This window comes from Penicillium hispanicum (assembly GCF_028827665.1).
Source record: "Penicillium hispanicum strain IBT 35686 chromosome Unknown utg000008l_segment0_segment0, whole genome shotgun sequence".
Lineage (NCBI taxonomy): Eukaryota > Fungi > Ascomycota > Eurotiomycetes > Eurotiales > Aspergillaceae > Penicillium > Penicillium hispanicum.
Genome location: NW_026623200.1, coordinates 1,735,638 through 1,750,297, shown reverse-complemented (window position 1 = coordinate 1,750,297; position 14,660 = coordinate 1,735,638). Strand labels below are relative to the sequence as shown.

Genomic DNA, 14,660 nt, shown 5'->3' with positions numbered 1-14,660 from the left:
AAAAGTCGCCGTGTCTTAGAAGATGGTGATTGGCATCAAGCCGAGGCAATCATGGCGCTTGTCAATTTCCAGAGGGCTACTCTAGCTACCCTAGTGGTTTTTTCTGTTTCTACCTGCTATGCTTGGGGAGAGCGGTGCGGTCTTTCTTGACGACAGAGGAGAGCACACGGAGTGAGTTCAAAGTCGTAGTCATCTAAGGGGGAGGAGCGCGCACCAGCTATCTACAGTACATGGCTGGGTGCCGGTGTGTTAACCTGAGGCAGCCGCACCAAGAAAGAATATAATCGAATAAAATCGTGTGTATCGGGTTATCTCCCGCCAATGAACTGCCCTAGGATCCCTGGTCTAAGGGGTTCCAATGTTACGTTCAAACAAGGCTCGCAATTGGGCTTGGAAATAGCATCATTTAGACCGATAGACCCCAGTTTCTAAGAATTCCTATCCCAGGTTGCGAGTTTTTTCCAGGTTGGAACCGAGACCTAGATCAACGTGAGGATCGAAGGGTGATCATTTGTCCTGAACGTGGCAGATGCCAAGATATGTATTTAGACTTTGCGTTTCAAACTAAAGATCCGGGGCGATCACAGACCCTAAATTACATGCGCAGGCCTGCTCATGACATGTAAATCATCGGAAGGTTTGGATGATGTGTAGGGATGGCAATGACCAGTCCATGTCGCGCTCGACCACAGATGAACGATTAATTAGAATACTCGGCCCCAGCCCATAGAGTTTGTTTGAACTAAATTAATGAGTGGCCAAGCTGAGAACAACAGCTTTACCTAGCCAGGATAGGTCGGGAGAAGAAGTCGCGTGCCTGGGAGAATCGCCATGCGAGGGCTGAGACTAGCGCCGGCTAAGATCCGTGGTTGGTGCGCACACGCGGTTCTTATTCAGGTACCACCCTCGCGAAAACCACCTAGCAGCGTGATGGCTAAGACATCGCTTTTATTACTTTTCTTGAGACTCTCCAAGGGTGTTCCAGGATGAAGGATCGGGAATTTCGACCCCAGAGCCTTCGAGGTTGGGCCGTGGCTGCCGGGGCTAAGAAAAATCCTTCGGTAGTCGTCCACAGAGGGAAACACGCAGGCATCCCCCGGGCATTTCCCCCCCTGTCCCCAGACGCTGACGGGGGGCAAGGATACTGCAGAAGGTCGCAGCACTGGATGCCTACTCGGCGTTTCGCAAAGATGTATTCGTCCAAGGTGAGGCAGTTTGCATCTCCAGACGCGATCCCCGTGTATATAACGCTCCGACTATCAACGGTGAACAAATAACGGCATCTGAATGGCCCGCGCACTTATCTTCCTTGGCCCCTGCTCGCCCCGTTATCTGGGAGAGTCTGATAGCCCCCAAATATGCACCTATCACAGTGCGATCCTGCAGTTTGCGCAATCTATCGCCCCCACAGAATTGGCCACTTAGACCAATGGTGCCCACGGCATATCAACCTCGTGCAGGATCCGCCATTATCTCTCACTGTGTCCGCCACCTCCGGCACCGTCTTTCCCGATTACCCTCTCTGCACACTTCTCCCTGACATGCGTTCCTAGCCTTTTTTTTCCTATATACACACCTGAGTCTGGTCATGTATGTGGGACCGTGGTAGTTGAATCCTTCCTACCCCCATCATTTAATCCCACCACTTCGCCCGGACCAACTCTGCATTGATGTACCGCCTGTAATCCTCTCCCCGGCCTGTGTTTCCCATCTGTCGACCGCAGCAGAGAACATGCACCGATGTCGAGCGGCGATCTCACCGGCAGCCACTTCGGCCTCTCCGAACGTTCGACTCCCAATAAACTTGCCGAACACACCGCGGTGGCATGCCTCATTGCCGTGGGCTGGTACAATGTCTTAGAGTTGATCGTGCTGTGTTTTTCCACCTTCAAGCGCTACAGCGGGCTGTACTTCTGGAGTCTTCTTGTTGCATCTTTCAGCATCGTCCCTTTTTCGCTCGGATACCTCCTCCTCATCTTCGATGTGTACACCAATCTGTTCCCGGTGGCGATGGAGCTCGTCGCCTGGATGGGCATGGTCACCGGCCAGTCCCTGGTCCTCTGGTCCCGGTTACATCTCATCGTCCAGAACCAAAACATCCTCCGCTGGACCCTCGCCATGATCATCGTCGATACCATCATCTTCCATATCCCCGGATCCGTCCTCGAGCTCGGCAGCCACACCAAAAAGGCCTACCTCTTCGACACGGGGTTCAACGTCTTCGAGCGCATCCAATTGATCGGATTCTCCATCCAAGAAATCATCCTCTCGCTCATCTACTCCTGGGAGGCAGTCCGCCTGCTGAATCTCCGGCCCAGGGATCACTACCGGGCCACGCTGGTGCAACTGCTGGTGGTCAACTTGGCCATGATCCTGATGGATGCCGCCGTGATCGGCGTCCAGTACTCCGGCCTCTTCGACGTGCACGTCACCCTCAAGGCGATGGTCTACAGCATCAAGCTGAAGATGGAATACGGCATCCTGGGCAAGCTCGTGGACTTTGCCGACACGAGCGGCACCCACTCGCAGCCCACCGACCTGTCGGACTTTGTGGATCTTTCCTACCACTCTGCGCAGATTCCGGCGGAGAACGACAGCCGCGCCCCCATGTGCGATCCCGAGTTGAACCTCCAGCGCATCCACACGCCGTCGAAGCAATTCTCGCATACGCAGTCGCACGACGTGCGCACGTCCAGTGGATCTGGCACGCGCAGCTCGAGTAACGAGGTCTGACGGAGACGACGAAATGACTGTAAATAGTGAACGGAGTTATGGAATGGGTTTACAATGGGTGTATATAACGCAATTCAGCGAGCGTCTGGTGTTTTGTTTATTAGTATCCACGGATATCCCGGATTGAATGAAGGAGATAATCAATGCCTCACTAGGTCTCCTCACGTCAAATACCTCCATTGGAAGGTTCCATTCCATCCCCAGTTCCACTCAAGTTGAGATCGATCGGATCACATTCCAAGATATTGCTCCACCGATGCCCCCACCGAACGCTGGGGCATCGAGATGCCGAGATCTTCGTGGGAAGCGAAGATGCTGGGAGATCGCAGGCGGTGTTATTGGCCACAACGAAGGCGGGCATGAGAGCTTACATGCCATGCGACCGGAGCTCCTAAATATATATGCGCGAGTACCACCAGGGACAGTCTCTTAGGAATGGTGCGAGGTACAACGTTCGACAGAGCATGAGACGGAGGTTGGGCGGCAAGAGACTGTACCACATCTCTCCGGCCACGTATACTGTACCTCGCTGCGGCGATGGGGACCGACCAATGCACTATTGCAGTATTGCACATCACCGGGTCGGGGCCCAATGCGTTTTCAATAATGTCGCGCCTCCAGGAGTACGTCCTACAGTCTGCAGGTGGCATCTGTTATGACCGGCGAGATGAGGTATGAAACTGCCAAGTTTGGCCCTAGACCGGGCAACGAACCTAAGATGTTGCATCGGTCGTTCAGCATCAGGAGGAAGGAGCAACTTCATCCCGACCTTGTACGGCCACTCCACAGTGGAGAAGAAAGATAGAAAAGCTTTCTGCAAGCCACCGAGGCCATGGAAAAGGAATCCCCAAAAATTTGTCAAGAACCGGAACACTTTACCTTTTCCAGAGGGCCCCCGAGACGAGGCCCAATGTACAAAGGACACCGGGGAGAACTGCACAGCCCCAGAAGCCACAGGGATATGGGGCGGTCGCCTGGTTTTTGCGCGATCGCCCTTCCGCAGGTATCCACCCGGTGGCTGTGTGCTCATTCGGCACACGCGAGCTAGTTATGTAAGTGTATAGCCACCCTGTGCGTGGTTGATCAGTGCGACACCGAGTATCAGTCAATCAATAGTCTGCCGTAGGGGGAAACGGGGAAAGCGCCACCACTCGTACAATGAGTAGCAGGCCAGGTGGAGGTCGAAAGGTGTCATGGACAGGCTGCAAGCCACGTTGTTTCCGCTCGCGTTGATGACATCGAAGCTCCATCCGACTGACGTCAACCTGATGCGGAGGAAGCATCCTTGGTTTTTTCGTTTGCGACGACTGGCCCCACAGCAGTGGTAGGTTCAGCGTGGAGCGTGTGTGCCAAGAAGGTCTGGTTAAGCGCGAGCCAGTCAATCTTGGGAATGCTGCGAAGAGCTGCAGATCTGCGATCTCGATGAGGTTTAACGTAGACGAGCTAGCAGGCACTAGTGTGTTGGCCAACTCGATCTGGAGCCGAGCACAGGGACAGCTCCACAGCCTTACGGGGGCAGACGATGCTCTCCAGCACTCGAGCTCGAGTGCTGCAGCAGCTCTCAGGCGATTCACGCCGGGCACGACATTCGGATGACGAGTCATAGTCAAGGCAGCAAGTGATGGCAAGAGACGGGAGTGCGAGGGCAACGGGAGAGCTGGAGGGATTGATGGCCTTGATTCCCGGGCACCAGCTCACCATGACGTAACGACCGCCGCGCATTGCGCTCCTTCCTCACGACGATCGCCGTCCCTTTTTATATGGATGCGCCATTCGCCATCCCTTGGTGACTCTTCCCCTTCGCACATACCGCCCCTCATTCCGTCCTCTCCCTCTTCCTGTGATACCCCCCCCTTGTTCCTTGTTTCGAGGACTTACGATTGTCGCGTGTACGGACTAATTGTTAATTTGTATCCCTTTGTACGTTTGCTGGTTCCTGCTGCAATTCCCAGAGGGCGCTAACCCGGCCCCAGAATACTACTATCTGGACCCCGACTCCCATCGGTATTCGATTTTCTATCTGATTGTCACGCTTTCCCATCATGTCGGCCGCTGTCAACCGTCCCACCGACTCCAAGCAGAAGGAGAAGGTATGCTGGTCAATGCAACTGAAGCATCACATGAGATGCTCCCAATGAGGTTGCTGACGAAGGTGTTGTGTAGGATATCAACCAGAAGCTCCAGCTCTTTGGAATCTACCACGGTAAGCACGAGTCCATCCACAGTTCCTGTCAATTGGCCTGTATATCACTGACACACTCCCCCTGTTCTTAGGTTTCAAGAACAGCAAGCTACCTTCGGTTAGTCCCAATTGTCTTTTCGCACGCGGATTACTGTGATGGTGCCTTAAGCTGAACGCGATTTCTCCATACAGAACAAGCAGTGCGATGTCGCCTTGAACAGCGCCCTGTCCTCCAAGGCCCTCTCCTCGCCGCCGAAGGAACTCTCCGACGAGGGCAAAGTTCTCGTAAAGGATCTGCGCAATGTCATCGACCAGGCCAAGAAGTTGCTTTTGAGCAAGAACGAGGGTGAACTGCTTCAGGACTTCATCTGGCAGGCCCAGCAGATCACCGCCGGCGATGCGAAGGCACCCAAAGTGCCCGTCACCAAGGAGGATGGAAAACAGGACGCAAACAAGGCTTTGGATGGCCTCAAGACTTTGGGAACTCTGCTCATCACCAACGGAGAGTTTCGAAAGATTCGTGAGTCTCTTTTGACTTTCCCCGTGCCTGCGTACCCTAACAAAGTTGTAGTGAGCGATGCCACCGTCCTGCTTCGCGACATTGCTGCGGATGCCTCCCAGAAGGCCGCCAACCAAGTTCGCCCCTCTGAGGAGCAGCTTGCCCAGATCGACTCACCCGCTGAGGAGAATGTGTGGCACGAGAAGCCCAACGTTTCCAAAGATGACATCAAGAGCCGCTTCAAGAAGAACAAGAACGTCAGTCTTTAGAGTTATTGCATGGTAGTGAGTCATCACTGACCCTCATCCAGGACAAGGCTAGCACCGCTGGGACTGCCGAGACTGGCGATGCTGGCTCGGTGGCCCCGTCTGAAAAGAGCCGCACTCGCAAGGTGGCCAACAAGACCAAGGGCTACTTGGAAGAGAAGATTCCCAAGGAGCGCCGTGAGCAAACAATTTGGCGCCTGAAGAAGATGGTCATTGAAATCCAGGGTCATGCTGACTGTAAGTGGTCACATACAACTGCGCAATTTGAAGAATCCTAGCTGTTGACATTGTACAGACCAGCAAGCCATCGAGACCCTGCTGTCCTTGGCGGAGCAGTATGCTGGCCACGCCAAGGATGCTTCGACGCAGAGTGGAGGTGCTGTCCGTGATATTCGAAAGTCCGAGCCTGTCCAGACTGTCGAGCACAACCTGCGCACCCTGATCGAGCGCTTTGCCAACAACACTTCCCTGGCTGGGTTCTTCGAGTCGCTAAACAACGTTTATCGCGACGCGGACAAGGATCCCGAATTGCGTGGTTGGTTCAAGAACATCAACACTCACATCCGCAAGTGCCTGCGCGAGCAGGGCTTCATTATGGAGGATGAGGCTACCCGCCAGTGGAACGAGCTGTACGACAAGGGCCGCTACCTGCTTCGTGAGCGTTACCGATCCCACAGTGACCAAATTGTGAATGAGATTAAGTTCCTTGCCGACCAGTTTGACAAGGACCCTCAGAACAAAGCCCTCGCCGAGTCGGTCCAGAAGCTGTTCCAAGACCTGGGTCGTGATGCCGGTGGCAAAGTTGTCTTCAAGAAGCACTTGCTGAAGGATATCCGGGACATCATTCTGCCCGGTATCTTTGAGAATGTCCGCTACGTCCCGATCCCGCGTATCGAGGTGTCGGATCCCATGGTGGACGTTATCGTCGAGAACCTTGTCGTTGAGAGCGATAATCTGATGCCCAACGTTGTTGAATTCGGGAGTGACAACTACTTCCGTTGGGGCCGGAAGAAGATCACCAACAAGCGTGACAATAAGATCATGATCGCCATGTCTGGTATCCAGGCTGACCTGCGCGATGTCAGCTACTACATCAAGAAGAAGGAGGGTTTCCCATCGATCACCGATACCGGTGTCATGGACATCCTTCTTGGTGGGGAGGGCTTTAGCTTCAAGATTGCTGCCTCCACTGCCAACGACGGCGACAAGCAGCACTTCGTTAAGTTGGACAAGGTGTCCGTGAACATCAAGAACATGGACATCAAGCTGAAGAAGTCCAAGCACAAGGTTCTTTTCGCCACCTTCAAGCCCATGCTCTTCCGCGTGGTCCGCCCGGCCTTGCAAAAGGTCATTGAGGCCCAGATCCGCGAGGCTTTCAACAAGGGTGACATCTACGCCCACGACATCCATACCGAGGCCAAGCGTGCTCAGGAAGCCGCCCGTGAGGACCCTGAGAATGCCCCCAGCATCTTCTCGCGCTACGCCGATGCCATACGCGCCCGCGCCCAGGCCAAGGCCAAGGAGGCCGAGGCTGTTGCCAAGCGCGACACCAAGGTCCAGACTGTCATGACTCTTCATGACTCGTTGTTCCCCGACATCCAGCTGCCCGGTGGTACTGCCAACAAGGCTCATGAGTATGCCGAGCTGGCCGCTAAGGGTGACCGCTGGGAGTCCCCCATCTTCAGCATCGGCAGCGCGTCTGAGTCGTCGGATATCCCATCCCAGGCCCCTGTCACCCGCAAGACTCCGGCTCCCGCTGATGGCGCTGCCACTGCTACCGGTGCTGCCACTGCTACTGGCGCTGCCGCCGGAACTAACGGCAAGATTGCTGGATACCCTTCTCGCGGCTTCTCTGATGAGCTTGACGAGGCCTTCGTCAGTGAGAAAACCACTCAGCTGCAGGATAGCATCAAGACCAGCAACGGCACCACCAACCTCGTCAACGGTTCGACCTCGGTCAACTAAAGTGACTTTGGTCCGCAACGGAAGATACCTCTCGATGGCATTCACGTAAAAAAAAAACATGTCTACTCTGTGGATCCATTCCGAGGACCTTAATAGGTGGATATCCTATGTCTTTTTGATTTTTTTTCTTTGATTTCTCGTTATGATTTCCCCCTGATGCAACACTCGTTCTGTGTATGAGTAGGTTTTTGCCACTCGTTAGCCTAATACATAAATGCCACCGCCGTTTTGTGCTTTGGAACATGTGCACCGTACCCGATCAGTCAGACATTAATCGAATGTTATCTTCACGCTTGTAGTGACAATGCTCTGATTGGGGCGGAGTTGGAGTGGGTCGATGTTTTGAGATCTCGCACGAGGCTGTGAATCCCAAGGCTGAGTCAGTCTTTAAATGACCTCAAGTCCACCGGTCTCGCCTAGTCTCAGCCGCTCCCTCAATCTTTTAATTCCCACCATCTCCATGGTCTTCGCGCCGTTGACACCCTACCGCTGACAGCCATCTCTATCCTCACCACCATGAGCGAAGTTAAACCCAATGACACTCGGCCATCCCTTCCACTCCACGACCCTCACCTAGCACGGCTCCTCCGGGCAAAATACTATGTAAACCGAATCCTCTGCCTGTACGTTCATTCAATAGCTCTGGCTTGTTCTATCGTCTATGTCCACTTCTATACACACAATCCTGACCCTGATCAAATCCTAACCATGGCCGCACAGATTCCTCTTCAGCGCCGGCATACTGCCCTTGCTGTACCTGGCTGCATGCGACTTTTATTCCATCGCAGTGTGGAAGGTCTGTCTCGCCCGCACACACAACTTACAGTTCATGCTTGCTGTTCCTGCCGCTGTCCTTCTTGTGCCGGCGCAAGGCTTTTTGGACTATAAGATTCGGCGGTATACTAGGGCGGCTTCCAACGTGGATAAGAAGGCTGGTCGAGGAGCTTGACTGATTCTAAGGCAGATGGAGCAATGACGGGCTGTTTATGCTTGTGTACAGTGTGTTCGGACGTGGCTTTGATTCTGTGCTTTTGGCCTTGCGCTGCTAGTATTATTCTCGTAGTATTTGTTTGCTTGGCGAGTGCTAGTAGATAAGTTATCTCGTGATACCCAACCCCAGTCTATAACTATATTCGGGAATGTTTCGTCAGATGGTTTTGTGAAATATGTCATTCATTGTCGTCTAGAAATTTGATATAGAAAACGCCTGCTGCTGTACACAAGGCAGGAAGAAAAGGATCTCTCTTCTGCCAAAAATCAAAAATGGGAAGCTGTTCATTCCGTTGACTTTTTGTGTTGCTCTGCTGGGCAAAGGTCAGAAACGCAGATCTACATCTGCTCAAAGTATTTCTCCCAGCCCAGCTCACGCAGCTTGGTGCCCTTCTTCTCCATGTTCTCAGCACGAGCCTCCTCGGCGTAGCTCTCAACCTTGCGCTGGATGGAGGGGTCGAAGGAGCCCAGAATCCGGGCTGCGAGAAGAGCAGCGTTGATACTGTTGTTGATTCCGACAGTGGCCACGGGGACGCCTGTTACGATGATCAACACTGGTCCAAATAAATTAATTCATATTCATGAACTTCATTGGGACTTACCTCGCGGCATCTGCACAATACTGTACAGGCTGTCGACGCCGTCAAGCGAGCTACCCTTCACCGGAACTCCGATAACAGGGAGGGCAGTGTGAGCGGCCGCCATACCGGGGAGATGAGCCGCGCCCCCAGCTGCAGCAATGATCACCTTGATCCCGCGCGAGGCAGCCTCGGCGGAGTACTCGGCCATGTAGTCAGGAGTGCGGTGGGCAGAGGTGATTTCGACGGCAGGTTCGATGCCAAAGTAGTTCTGCAGCAGTTTGAGACCAGGCACAAGGGTTTTCAGATCGCTGTCAGAGCCCATAACGACCGCCACCTGAGGTGCAGGCTTAGTGGGGCCAGACTTGGCTGCCTGGGTCTTGATGTCGCTGCGCTGGGCGCGGATGTCATCAACAACGTCGATCAGGGGCTGGATCATGGTCTCGGCTTCATGCATTGTGGCCGCTGTAACGGTGACGTGACCCATCTTCCGCCCAGGCTTAGCAGCTCCCTTGCTGTACAGGTGAATGCTAGCATTGGGGATCGAAAGCGCGTGCTCGGCGGCCTTCAGGTGGGTGTCGGGAGCAGCCCCGCCGATGATGTTGAGCATGATGGAAGGCTGTCGGATCTCGAGGCTCTTGGCGGGAATAGGGAGATCAAGAATAGCGCGGATATGGCTGTCGAACTGCGACAGAGCGCAGCCTTCGATAGTGTAGTGGCCCGAGTTGTGGATGCGGCTGGCAATTTCGCACAGCATGAGACTATTATCCTCAAGAAGGAACATCTCAACCCCAAAAGCACCCTTACCATCAAAGGCAGAAACAGCCTTCCGGGCGAGTGCTTGGGCCTCTTGGTTGATGGCATCAGACACGTTCCGGGCCGGCGCGTACACCAGCTTGCATATTGAGTCTTCCTGAACAGTCTCCACGGTGGGGTAGGAGAGAACTTCATCCTTGGTCTTGATAACCATGACGGCCAATTCCTGGGGTTCAAATTTCTTAGCAATCGCCTTCCCACCGCAATGGAGTAGCTGGGGCTTGGGGGCTACGAACCATCTTGAAGTAGGCCCACTTCTCAGCATACAACGGCCGATCCTTGAGCGCCTCGAGCGCCTCGGGGATATCTGCCTTCGAATTCACGCGGAAGTTCCCTAGCGCCGCCATCAGTATAGTTCCCAGTGCCTGCAATGATCAAGGCCACATACCCCGCCCGTCATATGCCATTGTCTTCGACTTGAGCATCATCGGATAACCCAACTGCTCGCCGACCTTCGCCAATTCCTCTGGGGTGTTCTCGACCAATTCTCGGTGGTCTGCCATCGGGATTCCGTATTTGCGCAGGTGCTCCTTCTGGTTGAATTTGTTCTGAATGGTCCGAATGGCCTGCCAGCTGGGCTCAACCCGAACCTCGGAGGCAACCTCTTCGAGAGCATAAGTGTCGACGTGTTCAATCTCAGCCGTGATAACATCGCAAGACTTAGCCAATTGGCGCACTGCCTCAGGTTCTTTGAAGGAACCCATCACATGGCCATCGTGGGAGCTGATCTGCTTGGCCGGGGAGTTGTCGGCGTCGAGGATATTGGCTTGGATGTTCAATCGGTTGGCGGACTCGACGAGCATGCGACCGAGCTGGCCACCGCCGAGGATTCCCACTTTAGGAGAGTTCCACATTGCGCTTAACAGGGGGAATTGCACATCAAAAGCGAATGATGGAGAAGAGTCATGGCTGCCCCTCCGAAAATTCGCGGAGAGTCACATGATCATATCGATAAGGAACTGTTTGCTTCAGCCAATCACAAGCATCCGGCCACCACCGCCTCAGCTCACACTCGGGGTTGCCGCCTTCTGCAGCTTGCACACGTCCACAATGTCGCTGGGTGAGTACCGCAGGCAGAAGTTGGTGGGACATTCTGGTTAACATGAGTGCTATAGACGAAGAAGCCCTTGGGGTAGTTGCCAATGGTGGCTCCCTGGACTCGTATGTCTCAAGCTGTGCCATGAAGTTGATTGCGCCAGGACGCGATGCTGATGCTCTGATCCAGGGAAAAATGGGCCAGCATGGTTTCGCCTTTATTAGAGCGGTTAGAACATGTGCGTCGAATCTATGCGATTCTTTCTGTGGTCCCACTAATCCGCACATCTAGATTGTATACAATATGTTCCCCATGCCCAAGGCGCCCCCGACCTTGTTCGAATCGCAGCCGATTCCCCAGCCGCTTACCCAGGCCTCGGATGTTCCACCAGAGAGCAGTAATAAAGAGAATTCAGCTCCAGGTGGCCCCCAGGCGTCTCCAAACCCACAGCCGACGACCGGCTCCCCCCAATCAAGCGAGCGTGTGCCATACTCCCAGCCCCAACCCACTTCGCCGGCTGGTGACACACTCCCTCCTCCTCTCGCGCTTATCCTCGCCTCCATCCGATCCGCCATTCAATCCTTCTTTGTGGAGAAGCCCCCACACACGATTCAGAGACTTGCGGAGCTGATTCTCCGCCCGACTGCTCACTACAGAACCTTACCGGCCTATCTGCGTGCTGTGGACCGTGTTGTCTCTGTGACCAGTGGTGCCGATGTGTTCCCTTTCAGTACTCCAGCAAATACCAGCACCCAGTCTAACGGGCTTGTGCATTCAACAAATAGCGCTGGAACATACCTTACCCCCGATCACGCGCATGGTCTGGGAAGCGACGAGTCTCTGGGCGGGGCACTCCTCACCCCAATCCCATGGTTGACTAGTACTCCATTCGAGGGAGAAGATGGTAATGCTTTGGAAGAAGGTACGTGGACTCGGGATCCTTTTTGAGTGGACATGTCCATGATTGACTCGTTACGCGCAATAGAAGAAACCGCCCCTGCTCACGGAGAGGAGCTTATTTCTGGTGCAGCAGACTCATTGACCGCAGCTGAGAGCGAAGAGGCTGGTGCTCCCTCGGGTTCTCCGCCAGCGGAAGCTTCAGAGGAGGTCCCCCATGCCCGCGGTCCGCCGGTTGTGGGTGTGGAGGATTTAGGGTTACAAGATGGGAAGGGCGTGGAGATGAACCTGGGCGCAGAAGGAAAACAAGACGTCGTGACGGGTGACGATGTCCCGAATAGTGATCCGCCGGCGACTGAAACACCACAAGGCAGCGGTGAAGCAGCCACTTCCGATAAAGATGGTGATATTGTTCTTGGAGACACCAAACCTAAGGACGGGGATAGCGCAACGGAGGAAACGACAGAAGCAGCACCGCCGTCTGGTGTGGAAAGGTCCGAAACGGTTGGTGATTCTGCAGTTTCGGGGTCTGAGAAGGAGTGAAGGGGCGGGCGTTGTGTATCCCTGCGACTGTTTTGTTCTTTGGCCTCTGGCCTTTATGAGTGATGACCTACCTGCTAAACTATCGACATGCCGATCAGATAGTAGTTATCTGAGTTGACCAGCCATCGACCCTCGCTTTGCTCGATATAACGTAAATCTTGATCCGTCTCCTTGAAACGTAGGTCCACTGGGGACAGGAAATAGGAAACCATATACTGTAAGCTACAACTCTCGATCCCCAAGTATGATGCTCGCTGATGGTCGCTACCACCTTTGTAAGGGTTGTTCAAGTATTAGGCGCCGATACAACCTTGGATCGAATAGCCGCTCACTGTACTTGTCTAGGCGGGATGGAATGTCCATCTGCAACCGGCAGACTGAGACCGGATACTACGAGACGAGATCGGGCGATTGGCTCTCCGAAGAGATAAGCTCAAATTGGGCTATCTGTTGCATTTGCAGTGGTGGGCGGCCATATCCGTACGACCGACGAAGGAGATCCATTCCGAGAAGCCTAGGTATATATCCTAACAATGTAAGAGGTGTAATTTGTAAGGCGACCTTGAAAGCCAGTGAGGGTCCCTTTCAATGTTATCTAGCAGTGTTTCATCCACCAGTCCGCACTGTGTGGGCAACTCTCCCATCGGCGTTTGAATCTGCTGGCCAGAACAGTGAGGTCCACGCGTTCATGGGAATCGAAGGATTTCACACAAGATGGACTTGGAGTGAGCATCCATCTCTATTTATATTCATACTAGGTCTAGAGCACCATACTCGTCGCATGCGGTAAGAAGGTTCGCCCTGGTTCCAGGTTCCTACAACCAGTTAGCACAGGTTCCCCCATCAACATCTCGAGCCCTTTCACAAGCATACCTTTCCACTATGCCCAGCGTCACTAACCCAAATCAATCTGGAAAGGGGAAGGGATCGGTGTAGATCCCAGGCTGCCTGCGGTGGACATACCATGTCATACCGTCCATGAACAATCGTCACTGCGTTGCAAATCAGCAATTGCAGGCCATCCAGGGATAAAGCCAGCCCGACCCAAACAATTAGTCAAGGCAGCCTAAACAAAACTCACCACGAATATGTTGAACCTTGGCCAAGTTCTCCGGCTTCAAGATCTGGCCTTCTTCCAACCAGAAGTTATGCACAGCATAGTGCGCTTCCATCAGAGCATGCGGCACCGACCATTCCTCATCCTCCAGCATAGCAAAACCCGCCTCATCCGTTCTCAACGAGCCAATGCTCATATCCCACCTATTCCATTCTTTCGCAGCATCTACCCGCGTAGCATGGTCATCGGACGTTAATCGTTTATAGTACCCACCAACAGGCTCCCCACGCTCCTCCTCCGGTAAGTAATCCAAGAACTTCTCCCACGCCTCTGGAAAGACATTCGCAGCACCCACCGGCCCTCTTGACCAGTCCACCTCAGCACGGCGGGTGGTGAAGATGCCTCGGAGAATCAGAGACCCGACAGCTGTCGGGTACGCTTGCGCATACAGCAGCGCCAGCGTAGTCCCCCACGAGCCGCCGAAGATCAAGTGCCACTTCGGGATCTGCAGATGGAGTCGCAGAGCCTCGATGTCGGAGACGAGAGCTGGCGTGGTGTTTTCGCGCAGCTCGGTGGTGGGCTGGGATTTGCCTGTTCCGCGCTGGTCGAGCAGCACCACGCGGTAGATGGCTGGGTTGAAGTAGGCTGTGTTTCCTTTGGAGGTGTGTCCGCCAGGGCCCCCGTGGAGAAAGATGACTGGATAAACGGTCAGCAAGGAACGGTGTAATGTTTGGCTCGTTGATGTGGTATTCCTACCTGGCTTGCCGTCCTTTTTGCCATATTGTTGGTAGTGTAGTCGGTGGATGGCGCCGACGGCGAGTAGCCCTTCGTCGAAGGGGTCGGAATGCGTGTAGCCGCTCATGATAGGGTACTTGCTTGAGAGATAAGATGGCAAGGACGCAAGTCAGGGACAAGGCTCGCTTATCACCGAGTCGAGTTGACCGTGAGTCATGGTAACAGGGTAACGGGGAAGACTAGCCCCCAAACCCTTGATTGATCACGAGTGAGGGCGATCGATCAGTGTGCCCTCCATTTCAGCATCCGTATAACTTCAACCAGAATACTGACCACTTGTCCGTCCAAGTGTAATCTCTTAGA

At 54.0% G+C, this 14,660-nt stretch overlaps 6 protein-coding genes across 6 annotated transcripts; 4 read left to right on the top strand and 2 right to left on the bottom strand.

Annotated features, from left to right (window-relative positions):
• Positions 1 to 1,740: 1,740 nt before the first annotated feature.
• Positions 1,741 to 2,733, top strand: N7459_009503 (uncharacterized protein; the record flags this gene model as incomplete). The annotated part of the gene is made up of 1 exon (XM_056948671.1): positions 1,741 to 2,733. One exon carries the CDS (start codon positions 1,741 to 1,743, stop codon positions 2,731 to 2,733), a length of 993 nt encoding a protein of 330 aa, XP_056795896.1.
• Positions 2,734 to 4,775: 2,042 nt separating this feature from the next.
• On the top strand, positions 4,776 to 7,645 carry N7459_009502 (uncharacterized protein; the record flags this gene model as incomplete). The annotated part of the gene is made up of 5 exons (XM_056948670.1): positions 4,776 to 4,823; positions 4,897 to 4,936; positions 5,085 to 5,671; positions 5,731 to 5,917; positions 5,976 to 7,645. 5 exons carry the CDS (start codon positions 4,776 to 4,778, stop codon positions 7,643 to 7,645), a joined length of 2,532 nt encoding a protein of 843 aa, XP_056795895.1.
• A 516-nt stretch (positions 7,646 to 8,161) lies between these two features.
• Positions 8,162 to 8,594, top strand: N7459_009501 (uncharacterized protein; the record flags this gene model as incomplete). The annotated part of the gene is made up of 2 exons (XM_056948669.1): positions 8,162 to 8,268; positions 8,366 to 8,594. 2 exons carry the CDS (start codon positions 8,162 to 8,164, stop codon positions 8,592 to 8,594), a joined length of 336 nt encoding a protein of 111 aa, XP_056795894.1.
• Positions 8,595 to 8,974: 380 nt separating this feature from the next.
• On the bottom strand, positions 8,975 to 10,883 carry N7459_009500 (phosphoribosylaminoimidazole carboxylase ADE2; the record flags this gene model as incomplete). Its single annotated transcript, XM_056948668.1, has 4 exons — positions 8,975 to 9,171; positions 9,238 to 10,195; positions 10,266 to 10,363; positions 10,418 to 10,883. 4 exons carry the CDS (start codon positions 10,881 to 10,883, stop codon positions 8,975 to 8,977), a joined length of 1,719 nt encoding a protein of 572 aa, XP_056795893.1.
• Positions 10,884 to 11,079: 196 nt separating this feature from the next.
• N7459_009499 (uncharacterized protein) lies at positions 11,080 to 12,505 on the top strand (the record flags this gene model as incomplete). Its single annotated transcript, XM_056948667.1, has 5 exons — positions 11,080 to 11,089; positions 11,145 to 11,190; positions 11,255 to 11,303; positions 11,357 to 11,987; positions 12,051 to 12,505. The coding sequence occupies 5 exons, from the start codon at positions 11,080 to 11,082 to the stop codon at positions 12,503 to 12,505; spliced, it is 1,191 nt and encodes a 396-aa protein (XP_056795892.1).
• A 749-nt stretch (positions 12,506 to 13,254) lies between these two features.
• Positions 13,255 to 14,424, bottom strand: N7459_009498 (Proline iminopeptidase; the record flags this gene model as incomplete). Its single annotated transcript, XM_056948666.1, has 4 exons — positions 13,255 to 13,320; positions 13,469 to 13,497; positions 13,587 to 14,258; positions 14,319 to 14,424. The coding sequence occupies 4 exons, from the start codon at positions 14,422 to 14,424 to the stop codon at positions 13,255 to 13,257; spliced, it is 873 nt and encodes a 290-aa protein (XP_056795891.1).
• Between the last annotated feature and the right edge of the window lie 236 nt (positions 14,425 to 14,660).